Source organism: Panulirus ornatus, chromosome 62, assembly GCF_036320965.1.
Source record: "Panulirus ornatus isolate Po-2019 chromosome 62, ASM3632096v1, whole genome shotgun sequence".
NCBI classification, from domain to species: domain Eukaryota; kingdom Metazoa; phylum Arthropoda; class Malacostraca; order Decapoda; family Palinuridae; genus Panulirus; species Panulirus ornatus.
The window spans coordinates 14,811,483-14,828,706 of record NC_092285.1 but is presented as its reverse complement, the minus strand read 5'-3'; the positions used below and the strand labels follow the sequence as shown (position 1 = coordinate 14,828,706).

At 40.0% G+C, this 17,224-nt stretch overlaps 1 protein-coding gene across 1 annotated transcript in view; it reads left to right on the top strand.

The window, feature by feature from the left end:
- The window catches only part of uex (metal transporter uex), a 244,164-nt gene that overhangs the window by 147,216 nt on the left and 79,724 nt on the right, over nucleotides 1–17,224 (top strand). The window contains exons 11-12 of the mRNA XM_071656143.1: nucleotides 6,389–6,525; nucleotides 14,437–14,572. Of these exons, the coding sequence (XP_071512244.1) occupies nucleotides 6,389–6,525; nucleotides 14,437–14,572 (273 nt within the window). The remainder of the gene's footprint in view (nucleotides 1–6,388; nucleotides 6,526–14,436; nucleotides 14,573–17,224) is intronic.

The window sequence follows — 17,224 nt, the reverse complement described above, 5'->3', positions numbered from 1 at the left end:
CTTCACCCCCCATTCCACAAACAAGTTTGCCATTGCAAACATTATACAGGTTGTGCCAGGAACAGATGAAGAAATGGCTTCATTTCCTCCTTTCCAATCTTTGTCTGTCATGTGCAGTGCACTGAAACCAGAGCTCCATATCCACAACTAGGCCCCACAGACCTTTCCATGGTTTTCCCCAACTGCCTCATTTGCCCTGAGTCATCCCATTAACAGCACATTGTCCCCTGTATACCATATCATTCTAATTTGCTCCATCCCTTGCCTCATACCCGCTTGCATGTTCAGACCCCCATACATTCATAGTATTTTTCACTCCACCCTTCCACCTCTTTCATGATTCCCCATTTTCTTTGTACTTTCTTCTGATATCCACTCAACGTTTTCAAACTATTTCAGCACACCTTTTCAGCTTTTGTACATACTTTTCTTACTATCACAGCTCTCTCTTACCATATCAGTTCTCATTTGATCAACCCTTCTAACACCACATAATATCCTCATACATTTCATTTCCAACACATTCACTCTTCCCTTTGCATTTTTGTCTTAGGCCCAAGCCTCAGATCCCCATAGCACCAAAGGGGCTATTGTACCATCAAACATATGCATCTTTTCCCTTAAAGACAGTGCTCTATCTTTCCATACATTCCTCAGTATGCTCAAGACCTTTATCCCCTCAAGCTCCCCTTAGGCTCACTTCAGTTACCATAGTTCCATTTGTAGCCATAACCGCTCCCAGATATCTGAAATATCCCACTACATCCAAGTTCTCTCTATTCTAATTTGCACTCCAAATAACTTGCCTCTTCAAAGCCTAACAAAATCAACTTGCTTTTATTCACATTTACTGTCAACTTTCTCTTGTCACACACTCTCCCATACTCAGACACCAGCTTCTGCAATTTCTTATTTGAATCTGCCACCAGGGCTGTATTATCAATGAACAATTAGTTTCTCACTTCCTAGAAGATGTGAAGGAGTATGACAGCAATTTTGATGCAAGGGATTGGGTATTAGTGATAGGTGATGAGAAATGTGGCCGTTAAGGGTATAATTGGGGGGCGTAGGGTACAAAATGATGTAAATGACAGTGGTGAACAGCTTGTGGAATTGTGTGCTGAAAGGGGACTGATGTTTTGAATTACTGTTTTAAAGAGGTGACATACATATGTATACATGGGTTTGTAAGGATGATAGTAAATGTGCTTGATTGGATTATGTACCAGATTGTAGGTGTGGAAAAGAGAAATTCTTGGATGTGAATGTGCCAAAAGGGAAAGGTGGTGGTATTTCTGATCATGATTTGGTGGAAGTGAGGGTGAAGGTTTGTAGAAGCTTTTGGAAAAAAGTAGATGATATTGGTTGGATAAGAGTCGTGGAAGTAAGTGAACTTGGGAAAGAGGCTTGTGTGAAGAGATAAAGACTGAATTAGAATGGCAAAAGGTGTGAATAAATGAAGTTAGGGGAGTGGATGAGGAATGGGAGGTATTTAGGTAAGCAGTGCTGACATGTTTGAGAGATGTGTGTGGCATTTGGAAGATGGGAGATGGGCATATGAGAGAGGGTAGTGAGCCGTGGGATGAGGAAGTTTAGTGAAATAGGAAAGAGTTATATGGACATTATTTGTGGGGATACTTGTTGAGAAAGAGTGCAGGTAATTGGGAGATGTACAAGAGAAAGCAGTTTGTCAGGAGGATGGCACAAAGGCTGAGAAAGAGGTTTAGGGTGAACGAGTATCATCAAACTTTATGGAGAATAAGAAATTGTTTTCGAAGGGGAGTAATACTGTAAGAAAGATAAGAAAACAAATGGGAGAATTGAAGGGGCAAATGGGGGAAGTGGTAACATACTTTGAAGGATTGTTGAATGTCTTTGATGATAATATGGCAGATTTGTTGTGTTTATGTCAGATATGTATTTGAGGTGAGTGTCTTTGCTAGTGGATTGGTAAAAAGAAGAGGTGATGGAAGCTATGCATGAGACAAGTTGGCCAGAGTGGATGGAGTTGTAGTTGAATTGCTCAAGGATGGAGATAACCGATGTTGATTGGTTAGCTTGGATTTTATATGTAAATATGGTAAGCGCCTGAGGATTGGCAGAGTGCCTGCATAGTGCTGTTGTATAAAGGCATGGGGGACAAAAGAGTATTTCAAATTACAGAGGCATAGGTTTGTTAAGTGTACCTGAAGAGCTACATGGGAGAGATTATTGACTAAGAGGGTGGTGGCATGCAGTTTCAAATTTGGGAGAAACAGTGTAGCTTCAGGAGTGGTAGATAGTGTGTGGACAGTGTATTTGCATTGAAGAAATGTGTGTGAAAAATATTAAGAGAAACAAAAGGATTTGTATTTGACTTTTATAGATATAGAGAAAGCATAGTATAAGGCTGATAGAGATACTCTGTTGAAGGTGCCATGAAAATGTGGTGTAGGAGGAAAGCTGTTTGAAGCAGTGACTAGTTTTTTTTATCAAGAGCTCCTTATTCGTAAGTAGTAAGAGATAAGGATTAGTGGTTCCAGGTGAAGGTGGATCTCAGGAAAAGGTGTGTGATGTCACCAAGGCTTTTTAATCTTTTTATGACTGGGGTGGTGATGGAGGTGAATGCAAAGGTCTTGGAGAGAGGAGCAGGTTGCCAGTCTTATCAAGGGTATGAAGCTTGAGAGGTGAGTGAATTATTGTTTGCTGATGACATGGTGCTAGTGGCAGATTTGAGTGAGAAACGCAGAAATTAGCTTCATGGCCCAGGAGTGTGTTTGAACGGAGAAAGTTGAGAGAGTATGTGAAGATAAAAGCAAGTTCGTTAAATTAAGCAGTGGAAAGAGACAGGTTGATTGGGCTTTGAGTTGGAATAGAGTAAACTTTGAGGAAGTGAAGTGTTTTAGATTACTAGGAGTAGACATGGCAGCAAAGGGAAATATAGGAGCTGAAGTGAGTCTTAAGGAGGGTGAGGGAGCATAGGTCGTGGGAGCCTTGACAAATTTGTGAAAAGAAAGGTTACTATTTAGAAGTACAAGGATTGGTATATTTGAAGGTATAGTTATCCCAGCGTTGTTGTATGAGTGGAAGTCATGGGCTCTAGATAAGATTGTATGGAAAAGGGTGAATGCATTAGAAATAAAATGTTTAAGGGTTAATTGAGTATGAAATGATCGGATAAGAGACAGGTGTAATGATAATGATGAGAGAGCTGAAGAGGGTATGCTGAAATGTTTGGACATATATTGAGAATGGGTGAGGAGAGTTTGACATACAGGGTATATGTATTAGAATTTGAGAAAACAAGAAGTAGGGTTGGAAATCACATTGGAGATGGAAGTTATAGTATTTTTATACATAATCATTGTTTCCTGTGTCGGCGAGGTAGTGCCAGGAAACAGACGAAGAATGGCCCATCCACTCATACATACATATACATACATAAATGCCCACATAGGCACATATACATACATAAACATATCAACATATACATACATATACATACACATATGCAGACATTGCACACATACACATGCACATATCCATACTTGCTTGCCTCCATCCATTCCTGTCGCTACCCCGCCCCACAGGAAAACAGCATCGCTATCCCTTGCTTCAGTGAGGGAGCACCAGGAATGCAGTCAAAAAGGCCACATTCTTTCACACTCAGTCTATAGCTGTCATGTGTAATGCATCAAAACCACAGCTTCCTACCCTCATTCAGGTCCCACAGACCTTTCCATGGTTTACCCCAGATGCTTCACATGCCCTGTTCAGTCCATTGACAGCACATCGACCCCAGAATATCACATCGTTCCAATTCACTCTATTCCTTGCATGCCTCTCACCCTCCTTTATGTTCAGGCCCCGATCACTCAAAATCTTTTTCACTCCATCCTTCCACCCAAATTTGGTCTCCTGCTTCTCCTTGTTCCCTCCACCTCTGACACATATATCCTCTTTGTCAAAAGAGTGAAAAAGGTTTTGAGTGCTTAGGGCCTGAACATGCAGGAAGATGAAAAGCATGTAGGGGATAATGTGAATTAGAGTGATGTGGTATGCAGGGGACAATTTGCTTTCAGTGAAGTGAACTGGAGCCAATGAATTGGTCTGACAAAACCACAGAAAAGTTTGTAATGCCTGGTTGTGGTTTCTTTGTACTTGACTTCATGGATGTGAGCAATTGAGGCCATTTCTTTTTATGTTTTTGTTGTTGATTCTCTAATGTTGGAAACAATAAACAAGAATGAAAAAAGTAAATGTATATATTTACTTTCTGCCCTAGGATTCCCTCATGTCTTTCTGAGGCTCTTGTAGTGTTCAGGAAGCTGGCCACATCCACTGGCCAGGAACAAAGGTCATAAAGTTCAGTGATGTGTGTGCATCTATGTGTGGATAACGCTGAGCAATTGAGTAGTAAGGGACATTATGGTAGGTGCACCATGGCCATGAAGGGAAATGGGATATATTGAAACTGTGTTTGTTGTGTTGTAGTGATGGTTGATGTTCAGAGTATAGATATGAAAGTTTGGCTGATGTTTGTCTGGGAAGTTTTGCTTCAGATGAATGTAAGTTTGGTGGGGTGGAGTTTTAGACTGAGTTGGAGGGCAGTTGTTTAGTGTGTCTGTCTATCTTTATCTAGGACATCTGTTCCCTTCTGCAACTCCCTCAAGAAGATGACCACAGCAGTAGTCTCCATAATTTCAATGTGTGTGTATTTTGTCAGTGTTATACTTGTTGTTGTCAATGTAGTTGGAGGGTGTGTGAGTAAAGGTTGCTTAGGTGTAAGGCAGGGGTAAGCTTTTTATTTCTACTTGACAGGTGATGGTTAGTTATTGAGTGTTTTGGGTGGAAGTGGTATGCTGTTGCTACACAGAATTGAGTTTCAGCATGCTGAGGTGGGATTATATTGGGAAGGTCTGTGTTTCATTGTGTAGGTGTTGAGTGTTTGTGGTTCTAGGCAGCAACTGATTTTTTGAGTGCACTGTTTTGTGTGGTTTTCAATTTTGTTATATTTGCTTTTGAGGGGGTGGCAGACAAGGCAGAGATGTTAAGGGATTCATTTAGTTGTCCAAATCTCATACTATCAGATAAATTGCTGTTTAGTCCATGGGTTCATGGGTGAGATGTCATCTGATCTAAATTTTCAGATGACATCCATGTTCATTTATTTTGTTTTTCTCTTTCCTTTCAGTAGATTACAGTGTCTTTATTTTGCAGGGTATTTATGCCTTCCTGAGTGCTAGTAATGGGAATTTTGCTTCTGAAGTAAAATATTTTGAAAGTTTTGGTTCACCTCTTCATATATGTATATTTTTATAAGGCAGTATAGGGATGCATTGAGATCGAGCCATAGTGTCACGCACTATCCAAAGGTTTTGATCCACTGAGGTCCTACAGAGAGATGACCAGATGTCACTGATAGATCTTGCCTTGGTAGAACCCTACTGATGATCAGAGAGAAAACTATGCATTTTTAGATGCTTAGAAATACTGAAGTTGAGGAGAGATTAAAAGACACTGGAAATGGTAAAAGTCAGAGGAGTGGATGAATTAAAACAGTCATCTTGTTTGAGAGAGGCTTTACCATTGTATCATTTAAAGAAATGGTTCTGGTTTTTAGACAAAAGTTAAACAGACCACATAAAAACTTACACAATATCTTAATTACATTCCTTCAGAATGGGATGATAATATAGTTTGACATATTAGTTTGAGAACTTACTTTGCAGTTTAACATAAATCTTTTAATCTTTTTAGTGCAGCAGAGAAACACCAGAACGGTGGTCACCAGCCATTACATAAAGAGTCGAACAGATCACTCCATATGGCAATTATAGCAGCTTGTCACATATTCTCTCTTCATATCCTCTTATGATCGATTGGGTCCATTTAAGATAAAATGTAAATATTTTGAATAGACAGTCCGATACTGAATAAATTAGAATTATCTGAGCGTTCTCCAGTGTAGCCATTTATCATTACCAGATTATTTAGAAAAGTATTGATGACTGTATTTTTTGAATTTTAAATCATATTATATATTGATATTTAGTATTTTACTTATGTTTGTATTATTAGAATTTTTAGTATTTTTTATAATTTGTTTTATGATTTGTATTCTGAGTTTGTGTACCTAGATTGGTGTACTGTGTATTCTAGCTTGGAGGAACTTGAGATGGAAAAAATTTGCTATAATTGTAGTCATCTAATTTTTGCAGTATTGAAGTATTCCCATAGATTGATAGATAACAACGAAAGGAAAATTAACAAAGATATATAACTTCAAGCTGTGGAATCACATTAATTGTGATATTCATTTTTATAGTAGAATTTGAAAAATTTACTATTAAAATCTGATTATCAGATTCAGATGTTTTAATGATCATGCAACTTTCAAATTTTTCAGCCATTGAGCCATTCAAGGAAGGTCAGCTGTCAGAAATGATTGTTAAAAAGCTGCTGAATCAAGATGTTATTCATAGTATTAAGCTACGCAACAAGGAGCTTTCTAAGACTGATCAGCACACATATATATATACACAGGTGTGTAGCCTCTGTTAGTCTTGACATTTGAAATTGTATATCCTGTATTTTGTTGAACATGCATTCCACCAAAGTTTTTTTTTTTACTGAATTTTAGTAGCTATGTATAATATCTTTTCCATCATCTGTGAGCCTTAGTGGGAAAAACTGTATATCCTACATTTTGTTGAATATGCATTCCACCAAAGAATTTTAATGCTGAATTTTGATAGCCATGCATAATATCTTGAAGACAATCTAACCTAAACCAACCCAACCAAACTCAATCCAACCCAATCCAACCCAACCCAACCCAACCCAACCCAACCCAACCCAACCCAACCCAACTTAAACCTAAACCTAACCTAACCTAACCTAACGTAACCTAACGTAACCTAACCTAACCTACCTAGCCAAACCAAACCGAACTGAACTGAACCGAACTGAACCGAACCGAACCAAACTGAACCGAACCGAACCGAACCGAACCGAACCTAACCTAACCTAACCCAACCCAACCCAATCAAACCTTTCCTTACCTAACCTAGCCTAACCCAACCAAATCAAACCCTCCCCAACCCAACCCAACCCAACCTAATCAAACCTAAATTAACCCAACCCAGCCCAGTCGAACCTTTCCTTACCTAACTTAGCCTAACCCAACTAGATTGAACCCTCCCCAACCCAACCAACTTAAACTGACCTAACTTAACCCAGCAAAACCCAGTCAAAACTATATTTTTTATTTATTTTGCTTTGTCGCTGTCTCCTGCGTTTGTGGGGTAGCACAAGGAAACAGACGAAAGAAATGGCCCAACCCACCCCCATACACATGTATATACATACACGTCCACACACGCAAATGTACATACCCATACATCTCAATGTACACATATATATACACATACAGACACATACATATATACACATGCACACAATTCACACTGCCTGCCTTTATTCATTTCCATTGCCACCTCGCCACACATGGAATAACATCCCCCTCCCCCCTCATGTGTGCAAGGTAGCACTAGGAAAAGACAACAAAGGCCCCATTCGTTTACACTCAGTCTCTAGTTGTCATGCAATAATGCCCGAACCACAGCTGCCTTTCCACATCCATGGTTTACCCCAGACGCTTCACATGCCCTGATTCAATCCATTGACAGCACGTCTACCCCAGTATACCACATCGATCTAATTCACTCTATTCCTTGCCCGCCTTTCACCCTCCTGCATGTTCAGGCCCCGATTACTCAAAATCTTTTTCACTCCATCTTTCCACCTCCAATTTGGTCTCCCACTTCTCCTCGTTCCCTCCACCTCCGACACATATATCCTCTTGATCAATCTTTCCTCACTCATTCTCTCCATGTGACCAAACCATTTCAAAACACCCTCTTCTGCACTCTCAACCACACTCTTTTTATTTCCACATATCTCTCTTACCCTTACATTACTTACTCGATCAAACCACCTGACACCACACATTGTCCTCAAACATCTCATTTCCAGCACATCCACCCTCCTGCGCACAACTCTATCCATAGTCCATGCCTCGCAACCATACAGCATTGTTGGAACCACTATTCCTTCAAACATAGCCATTTTTGCTCTCCGAGATAATGTTCTTGACTTCCACACATTCTTCAAGGCTCCCAGGATGTTCGTGCCCCCCCCCACCCACCCACCCACCCTATGATTCACTTCCACTTCCATGGTTCCATCCGCTGCCAGATCCACTCCCAGATATCTAAAACACTTTACTTCCTTCAGTTTTTCTCCATTCAAACTTACCTCCCAATTGACTTGACCCTCAACCCTACTGTACCTAATAACCTTGCTCTTATTCACATTTACTCTTAACTTTCTTCTTTCACACACTTTACCAAACTCAGTCACCAGCTTCTGCAGTTTCTCACATGAATCAGCCACCAGCGCTGTATCATCAGCGAACAACAACTGACTCGCTTCCCAAGCTCTCTCATCCCCAACAGACATCATACTTGCCCCACTTTCCAAAACTCTTGCATTCACCTCCCTAACAACCCCATCCATAAACAAATTAAACAACCATGGAGACATCACACACCCCTGCCGCAAACCTACATTCATTGAGAACCAATCACTTTCCTCTCTTCCTACATGTACACATGCCTTACATCCTCGATAAAAACTTTTCACTGCTTCTAACGACTTGCCTCCCACACCATATATTCTTAGTACCTTCCACAGAGCATCTCTATCAACTCTATCATATGCCTTCTCCAGATCCATAAATGCTACATACACATCCATTTGCTTTTCTGAGTATTTCGAAACTAATCTAACCTAAAACACCATCACCTCTTTTCTTAATTAATTCTGGTGCAGTACCATCCAGTCCAATTGCTTTGCCATATTCATCATATATATATATTTATATATAGAATGCCACAGAAGATATATATGTTAGAAGTGAAGGGAAGAAGGGGATACCAAAGCTGAAGTGGAAGGAAAGAGTGAAAGGTGCCTTAAAGGTTCAGGGCTTGAACTTGTACGAGAGTGTGAGGCATGCAATGGAAAGTGTGAATTGGAGCAATGTGGTGTACGGGGGAAAATGTGCTGTAATTGGGCTGAAACGAGCATATGAAGCAGTCAGGGAGACTATGGAAAGATTTCTTGTGCTTGGTTTTGGTTAGGGGATTCTAGTTTTTCTATAGTATACATGACAGCTGGAGAGTGATTGTGGGTGAATGAAGCTGTCTTCATCTGTTATTGACACTACTTTGCCAACAAGGGAAATGATGAACATATAAAGTTATATAGTTATAGAACTCCAATGATACTATGTTGGCATATATTAAGTATTTGATGATGAATATTAAAAGATGAATATTTTCTCCTTGGTTGCATTACAGTGATGCAGTAGTTGATATGCTCATAACTATAGGAAACTATGCTATTTGCTGTCTTAGTTGTGCACTGGCTTATAGATTGCTTTATGATATCCATAGTCATAGTATAAGGCAACCCTTATATTTGAGCGAATACTAGTTGGTACAAGGTAATTGTGATGATGGACGTTGGTCAGGTGATCACCCCTGTCCCTTGGAAAAAAATGTTATCAAGTCTCTGTGGCTGGGTCACAACCCCAGTGGTTGGAGGGCCATGGCCTGTTGTTTATAGTAAGGCAACTGCAGGTCTGACATAGGCCTTTTGAGAGATTTTCTTGGAGTAACCTATTGGTTCACAGTTTCACTGATAAAGATATCTAATATGTATATTTCCTTCACAGTTAGATTCATTGTTGGAACACTCTTATGTGAAGATAGTAGCTCTAATTACGCATAGTCCAAGTATCAAGCTTAGAGGAAGAGAGTTCAGGTCAACATGTTGACCTGTAGGCAGCCTGAGATATTATAAGTACCTAATTTATGTCAACATGATACTTATGCAGTTCAACCAGTATGTAAATTTACATCATGTAATGTTCAACGAATCACCACTAAATGTATAGTTTATGAATTTTAAGATGTGCTCTGTAGAGCACCCGGCTCCATCTTGATCTTAAGCTCTTTTTCAGTTAGTTAACTAGTTACTAATATGACTTGCCCAGTTATGTAATTGTTGAATTGTGTATATTCAGCTGAATGGTTGCCTGAATTCAATAAAATGTCCTTTATTTATTTATTAAATTTTTTCATACATGTATTTACGGAAGCAGTGATGGCTTGTGCAAAAGATGCTTGTGGCATGAGAAGTGTGGGAGGTGGGCAGATTAGAAAGGGTAGTGAGTGGTGGGATGAAGAAGTAAAATTATTAGTGAAAGAGAAGAGAGAGGCATTTGGATGATTTTTGCAGGGAAATAATGCAAATGAGTGGGAGATGTATAAAAGAAAGAGCCAGGAGGTCAAGAGAAAGGTGCAAGAGGCGAAAAAGAGGGCAAATGAGAGTTGGGGTGAGAGAGTATCATTAAATTTTAGGGAGAGTAAAAAGATGTTTTGGAAGGAGGTAAATAAAGTGCATAAGACAAGGGAACAAATGGGAACATCAGTGAAGGGGGCTAATGGGGAGGTGATAACAAGTAGTGGTGATGTGAGAAGGAGATGGAGTGAGTATTTGAAGGTTTGTTGAATGTGTTTGATGATAGAGTGGCAGATATAGGGTGTTTTGGTCGAGGTGGTGTGCAAAGTGAGAGGGTTGGGGAGAATGATTTGGTAAACAGAGAAGAGGTAGTAAAAGCTTTGCGGAAGATGAAAGCCAGCAAGGCAGCAGGTTTGGAGGGTATTGCAGTGGAATTTATTAAAAAAGGGGGTGACTGTATTGTTGACTGGTTGGTAAGGTTATTTAATGTATGTATGACTCATGGTGAGCTGCCTGAGGACTGGCAGAATGCTTGCATAATGCCATTGTACAAAGGCAAAGGGGATAAGAGTGAGTGCTCAAATTACAGAGGTATAAGTTTGTTGAGTACTCCTGGGAAATTATATTGGAGGGTATTGACTGAGAGGGTGAAGGCATGTACAGAGCATCAGATTGGGGAAGAGCAGTGTGGTTTCAGAAGTGGTAGAGGATGTGTGGATCAGATGTTTGCTTTGAAGAATGTATGTGAGAAATAGTTAGAAAAGCAAATGGAATTGTATGTAGCATTTATGGATCTGGAGAAGGCATATGATAGAGTTGATAGAGATGCTCTGTGGAAGGTATTAAGAATATATGGTGTGGGAGGTAAGTTGTTAGAAGCAGTGAAGAGTTTTTATCGAGGATGTAAGGCATGTGTACCTGTAGGAATAGAGGAAAGGGATTGGTTCTCAGTGAATGTTGGTTTGCGGCGGGGGTGCGTGATGTCTCCATGGTTGTTTGATTTGTTTATGGATGGGGTTGTTAGGGAGGTGAATGCAAGAGTTTTGGAGAGGGGCAAGTATGCTGTCTATTGTGGATGAGAGAGCTTGGGAAGTGAGTCAGTTGTTGTTCGCTATGATACAGCGCTGGTGGCTGATTTGTGTGAGAAACTGCAGAAGCTGGTGATTGGGTTTGGTAAAGTGTGTGAAAGAAGAAAGCTGAGAATAAATGTGAATAAGAGCAAGGTTATTAGGTACAGTAGGGTTGAGGGACAAGTCAATTGGGAGGTAAGTTTGAATGGAGAAAAACTGGAGGAAGTGAAGTGTTTTAGATATCTGGAAGTGGATTTGGCAGCGGATGGAACCATGGAAGCGGAAGTGAATCATAGGGTGGGGGAGGGGGGCGAAAGTTCTGGGAGCATTGAAAAATGTGTGGAAGTCGAGAACGTTATCTTGGAAAGCAAAAATGGGTATGTTTGAAGGAACAGTGGTCCCAACAATGCTATATGGTTGTGAGGCATGGGCTATAGATAGAGTTGTGTGGAGGAGGGTGGATGTGCTGGAAATGAGATGTTTGAGGACAATGTGTGGTGTGAGGTGGTTTGATTGAGTAAGTAATGAAAGGGTAAGAGAGATGTGGGGTAATAAAAAGGGTGTGGTTGAGAGAGCAGAAGAGGGTGTTTTGAAATGGTATGGTCACATGGAGAGAATGAGTAAGGAAAGATTGACAAACAGGATATATGTGTCAGAGGTGGAGGGAACGAGGAGAAGTGGGAGACCAAATTGGAGGTGGAAAGATGGAGTGAGAAAGATTTTGAGTGAACATGCAGGAGGGTGAAAGGCGTGCAAGGAAAAGAGTGAATTGGAACGATGTGGTATACCGGGGTCGATGTGCTGTCAATGGATTGAACTAGGGCATGTGAATTGTCTGGGGTAAACCATGGAAAGTTTTGTGGGGTCTGGATGTGGAAAGAGAGCTGTGCTTTCGGTGCTAATGTTATACATGACAGCTGGAGACTGAGTGTGAACGAACGTGGCCTTTGTTGTCTTTTCCTAGCGCTACTTCACGCACATGCGGGGGGGAGGGGGCTGTCATTTCATGTGTGGCGGGGTGGCAACGGGAATGAATAAGGGCATACAGTATGAATTATGCACATGTGTATGTGTGTATATATCTGTGTGTGTATATATATGTATATGTTGAGATGTATAGGTAGGTATATGTGCTGTGTTTGGATGTGTATGTATATACATGTGTGTGTGGGTGGGTTGGGCCATTATTTCGTCTGTTTCCTTGCACTACCTCGCTTACGCAGGAGACAGCGACAAAGTATGATAAAATATATAAATGTATTTGCCATTTCCATTACATGTATGAATTTTTTTTCATACTTGTTTGCCATTTCCTGCATTCTCACATCCATTCTTTAGCTATCATGTGCAATGCAATGCACACCCCCCTATCCACAACCAGGTCCCACATACCTTTCTATGGTTTCCTCAGCCATTTCACAAAACCTGTTTCAGTCCATTTACAGCATGCCTAACCCTGTATTCCTTGTCATTCAAATTCATGCTGTTCACCCTCCTACATGTTCAGTCCTCTAGCACTCAAGATATTTTTTGCTGAATCCTTCCATCTGCAATTTAGTCTTCCCCTTCTCCTTGTCCCCTTCACTTCAAACATGTTTATCCTTTTTTTTTTCAACCTTTCCTCACTCATTCTTTCAATGTGTCCATACCTTTTCAGCCACCCTCTTCTGTTCTTTCAGCCACACTCTTCGTATTTCCACACCTCTCTCATACGCTTTGATTACTCACCCACTCTATCGCTCTTTTCAGTTTCTGTGGATACGTTTGCTGCCATATCCTCTCTTAGGTATCAAAAGCACTCCACTTCCTTCTAGTTTTCTCCATTCAAATGTGTATTCCAGTTTACCTGTCTCTCTTCACTGCTAAACCTTAGTTACCTCTTTTCTTCACATTTACTCTCAACTTTCTCCTTTCACACACTCTTTAAAACTCAGACACCAGCTTCTGCAGTTTTTAATGCAAATCTGCTACTAGCACCATGTCTTCAGCAAACAACACCTAACTCACACCACCCTGGCCCCTTCCCACCCCAACACAGGCATATCAGCTCTTTTCTCTTTTATCCAAAACCCTTTGATTCACTTCCCTCATGGCTGTTTGATGAATGTATTATACAGCCATGGTGACATGCACACATACACATCATAGTATTTCATTGGATGAAAAGCATGTTAGGAAGATAGAATAGGCTTCACCCTTTGTTGTGTTGCCTACATAGCATGGCAGACACTTTGTGAACAGTGTTATCCTCCCATTGTCTCTGTCTGTTACATCCTTGCCTCCATTATTTATTTACTCCTGGGAGTCGCACTTGCAATTTGAGTTTGGTCATACTTTGAAAAGTTTAAGTCAGGTACTTATAAGTCTTATGCAGGTTTTTTCTGCATGTAGAAAGGTGGGTGGCTTAAGACATATGATTCAAATTTTTCCTGTGCTATGTGGATTATGAAAGGTTTAATCCAGAACTCAGTCATGCTCACAACTTGAAGAAAATTGCACCTTTGGTCATGGGACTTGACCCATGTTTCTGATATTGTCCAAACAATATTCATTTTTTATTTATTACAGTTCCTCCAGAACCCCTCTCTAACATTTATTTTTTATATATTACAATTGCTTCAGGAGCCCCTGCAGCTCCAAGACTGTGCTTCATGTGTTGGTAGGGAAATGATGGACTCCTTTGCAGTGAGAAGGTCTTTGACAAGACTGTGCTTCAAGTGATACAGCCTCTTCCAAGTTAACTTTTCACTCACAGTGCAATCTTGTGCAGGCAGAGTCCATCGTACCCTCATTCTTTCATCACCCCATTAACAATGCTCCAATGCACTCAGCACAAGTGTTCCAGTGAACACCCTTCATAGTAGATTCAGCAGTCATTGTGCTGGATGGACAGTAGAACAGAAATTGTATGTAAATAATGTCATGCCTCATATTTCCCTTAGTAAAGTGTATGTACTTTATTAGTCAGTATGCATTTATCTGTAAATGTGATTTAATAAGGAATATATTGAATTTACAGGGGAAACCTGTTGATTACTTTGCACTGATATTAGAAGGCCATGTGGAAGTAACAATAGGAAAAGAAAACTTAACCTTTGAAAGTGGACCATTCACTTACTTTGGAATGGCAGCACTTTCTCATGTCCAGTCCATAGGTATGTATCTCATCTATAGTTGTATTTTACAAGCATCCTGATTATTTATATCCTTTCATTGTCTTGTCCTGAGAATACTAGTATTTGTAATATATTCTAAATTCAAGTTTTTGAAGTTGGTGTGTATGCTTTCATTAGCATGTAATTGTATATCTCTCTCTGGGTTGGATTGTCCCACAGGCTAATGAAAATCTCCTTTGATCATTGTGGGGTTTGCAGTCAGCACCCCATATTCTTGTGAGGTTTACTCCTTTCATCCTTCATGAACATCTCAAACAGGGGTCATGGCACTAACGTGTTCCAGAACACCTATCTAGTTAGGTGCCTTCACCCAGAAATAACATTATCTTCCTACCAGCTCCCCAGCTACACAGACTGACTCTCTCATATTTCTCTGGATCTCCAAGCATGTCAGATGTATCTGAAATTTTTACGCTTTTCAGAATATGTCTAGGGCTATGTGCCAAGACATTGTTTTATCCTTTGATAGGAATGAATTCCCCCAAGTAGATTTTTTCTAGAAATTTCTGTTACTTTTCCCAGATTTTGTCATTTCAGCTAATCTGTAATAAAGCTCAGGATCTCAGCTGTTTCCATGGATAATTCAAAGACAAGACCAATTTTAACATAAATGTAGTTAGTTTCATCTAGAGGGTTTATCACGAGGTTGTTCTTTCTAGTTTGTCTCCCATACTCATGTATGTCATGCCTTATACATACATGAGGGACAATCTCTAACCAAAGGCTGCAACAGCTGTTTTGTTAGTGATTTTGAATGTTTTATTTTGTTGACTCAGTAGTGGTCAGATCCTGCATTTGATATGTTTGATCAAACATGTTGTTGCTGAAGTGATGGTCAAGAGCTTTGCCCAGGCCAGTACTCAGAACCTTAGCACTGTATGGTATGAGAATTTTCAGTTATATTGAAAATGTCTGGGGACTTGATTTCTTGTTTCCTCAAGTTTAAACTCCATATATGGAACCAGTTACCAATTAGAAAGTGTCTGAGGAGGTAGTAATAGCCAGGCATGAAATTCCTTTGGTTTTGAAGACTTTCTTTGCTGTTTGACATCATAGGCCAATGTTTTCCTGTAGAACTACTTGGCACAAAGACTTAAGTCCAGCTTTTCTAACCCCTGATCATTTTGAACTGTATTAAGATTTTTATGTAAATTATGCAAGCTGGTATAGAATTGTCAAACATCCCTGTTTTTCTTGACTTTTCAGTGAGAACCATAATACAACCCTTGCTTTGGGGATTTCATCTTAATAGCCTTGGTTGTTTCACCAGTCTGGAGGATAAAAAAAAAGCTTCATTCCTAACCTTTACCTGGGTTGATCAATACCTAGGTAGACTAGTGGGTTCTAGGGTGTAGTGACTCTAGCTGATCCCTATAGCATTCTCCTTTTTTCTGATTATTTAAGGAAATATTCACCCAGTTAAAGATAAACTATTCATTTTCTTAAGGGATGACTGCTAAGTGATGTAATAATCCATTATATATTCAACTGATGTGGGTAAGAATTGAAAGTAGATTACAAGAAGCGGGTACTTATTATTGCATATGCACTGGACAAGAGGAATGAGGAGGAAAGGCGTGTGTTTAGGGAAAAGTTTAGTGAGCATGTTAGCTGTCTTAATGCTAGATGGGTGATTTGAAAGTGAAAGTAGATAGTTTTGAAGTTGAGGGTATAGTTTTGGAGTTGAGGGTATAATCTAGGGGCATGGAGTATTCAGTGATGTGAATGAAAATGGTGAACAGCTTTTGGAGTTGTGTGCTTAAATAGAACTAGTTATTGGGAATACCCAGTTTGAAAAGGGGGACATACTTAAGTATTTATGCCAGCTGAATCACACATCCATTTTAGTTGATTAGGTGCTGGATTAGGAGCTGTCACCGTCATCTATGTCTCTTTTCTTTGTTTATTCATTTTTTAGCACAGTGAGTTCATCAGTCTGTTGCATCCAGGGTATCCATAATTTGTACTGTATGGGTGGAGTGATAAGAGAAATGAAAGCAAAGCCAGGGAAAAGGGATGCAGAGATGGAGTGTGGTGGTGAGATATGGTGGCTAGTGGCAAGTCTGTTTGCTGATGATATTGTGTTATTTACAGACAGTGAAGAGGAGTTGCAGAAGGTTGTAAGTGTGTTTTATGATGCATGTAAGCATAGGAGATTGAAGGTAAATGCAAGTAAAAGTAAAGTAATGGTGTTTGAAAGGAAACAGTGAAAGCATAGATTTTGTAAAACCATATGGAGTGAAAGAAGAAAGTTTACTAAATTGTGCTGTGGATATGTGGGTAGAAAGACTGGAAAAAGTGATGGAATTTGAGTATCTGGGAGCTCTCTTGGGTATGTGTGGTGATATGGAAGGAGAGATAAGGGAGAGAGCAGTACAGGGTAGAGGAGTCATTGGGTCTCTTATTAAAATAATGAAGGGTAGAGGTGTAAATATGGAAATGAAGAGAGGATTAAGGGACAGCATAGTCCTCCTAACTCTGGCCTATGCAGCCAAAACATGGACATGGAATAAGGCACAGAGGTCAGGAATCCAGGCTGTGGAAATTAGTTCTTTGGGAAGACCATGTGGTGTGACTAGATGGAATGAAGAACGAAATGAAATGGTGTATGAGAGATGTGAAATTGAAAGG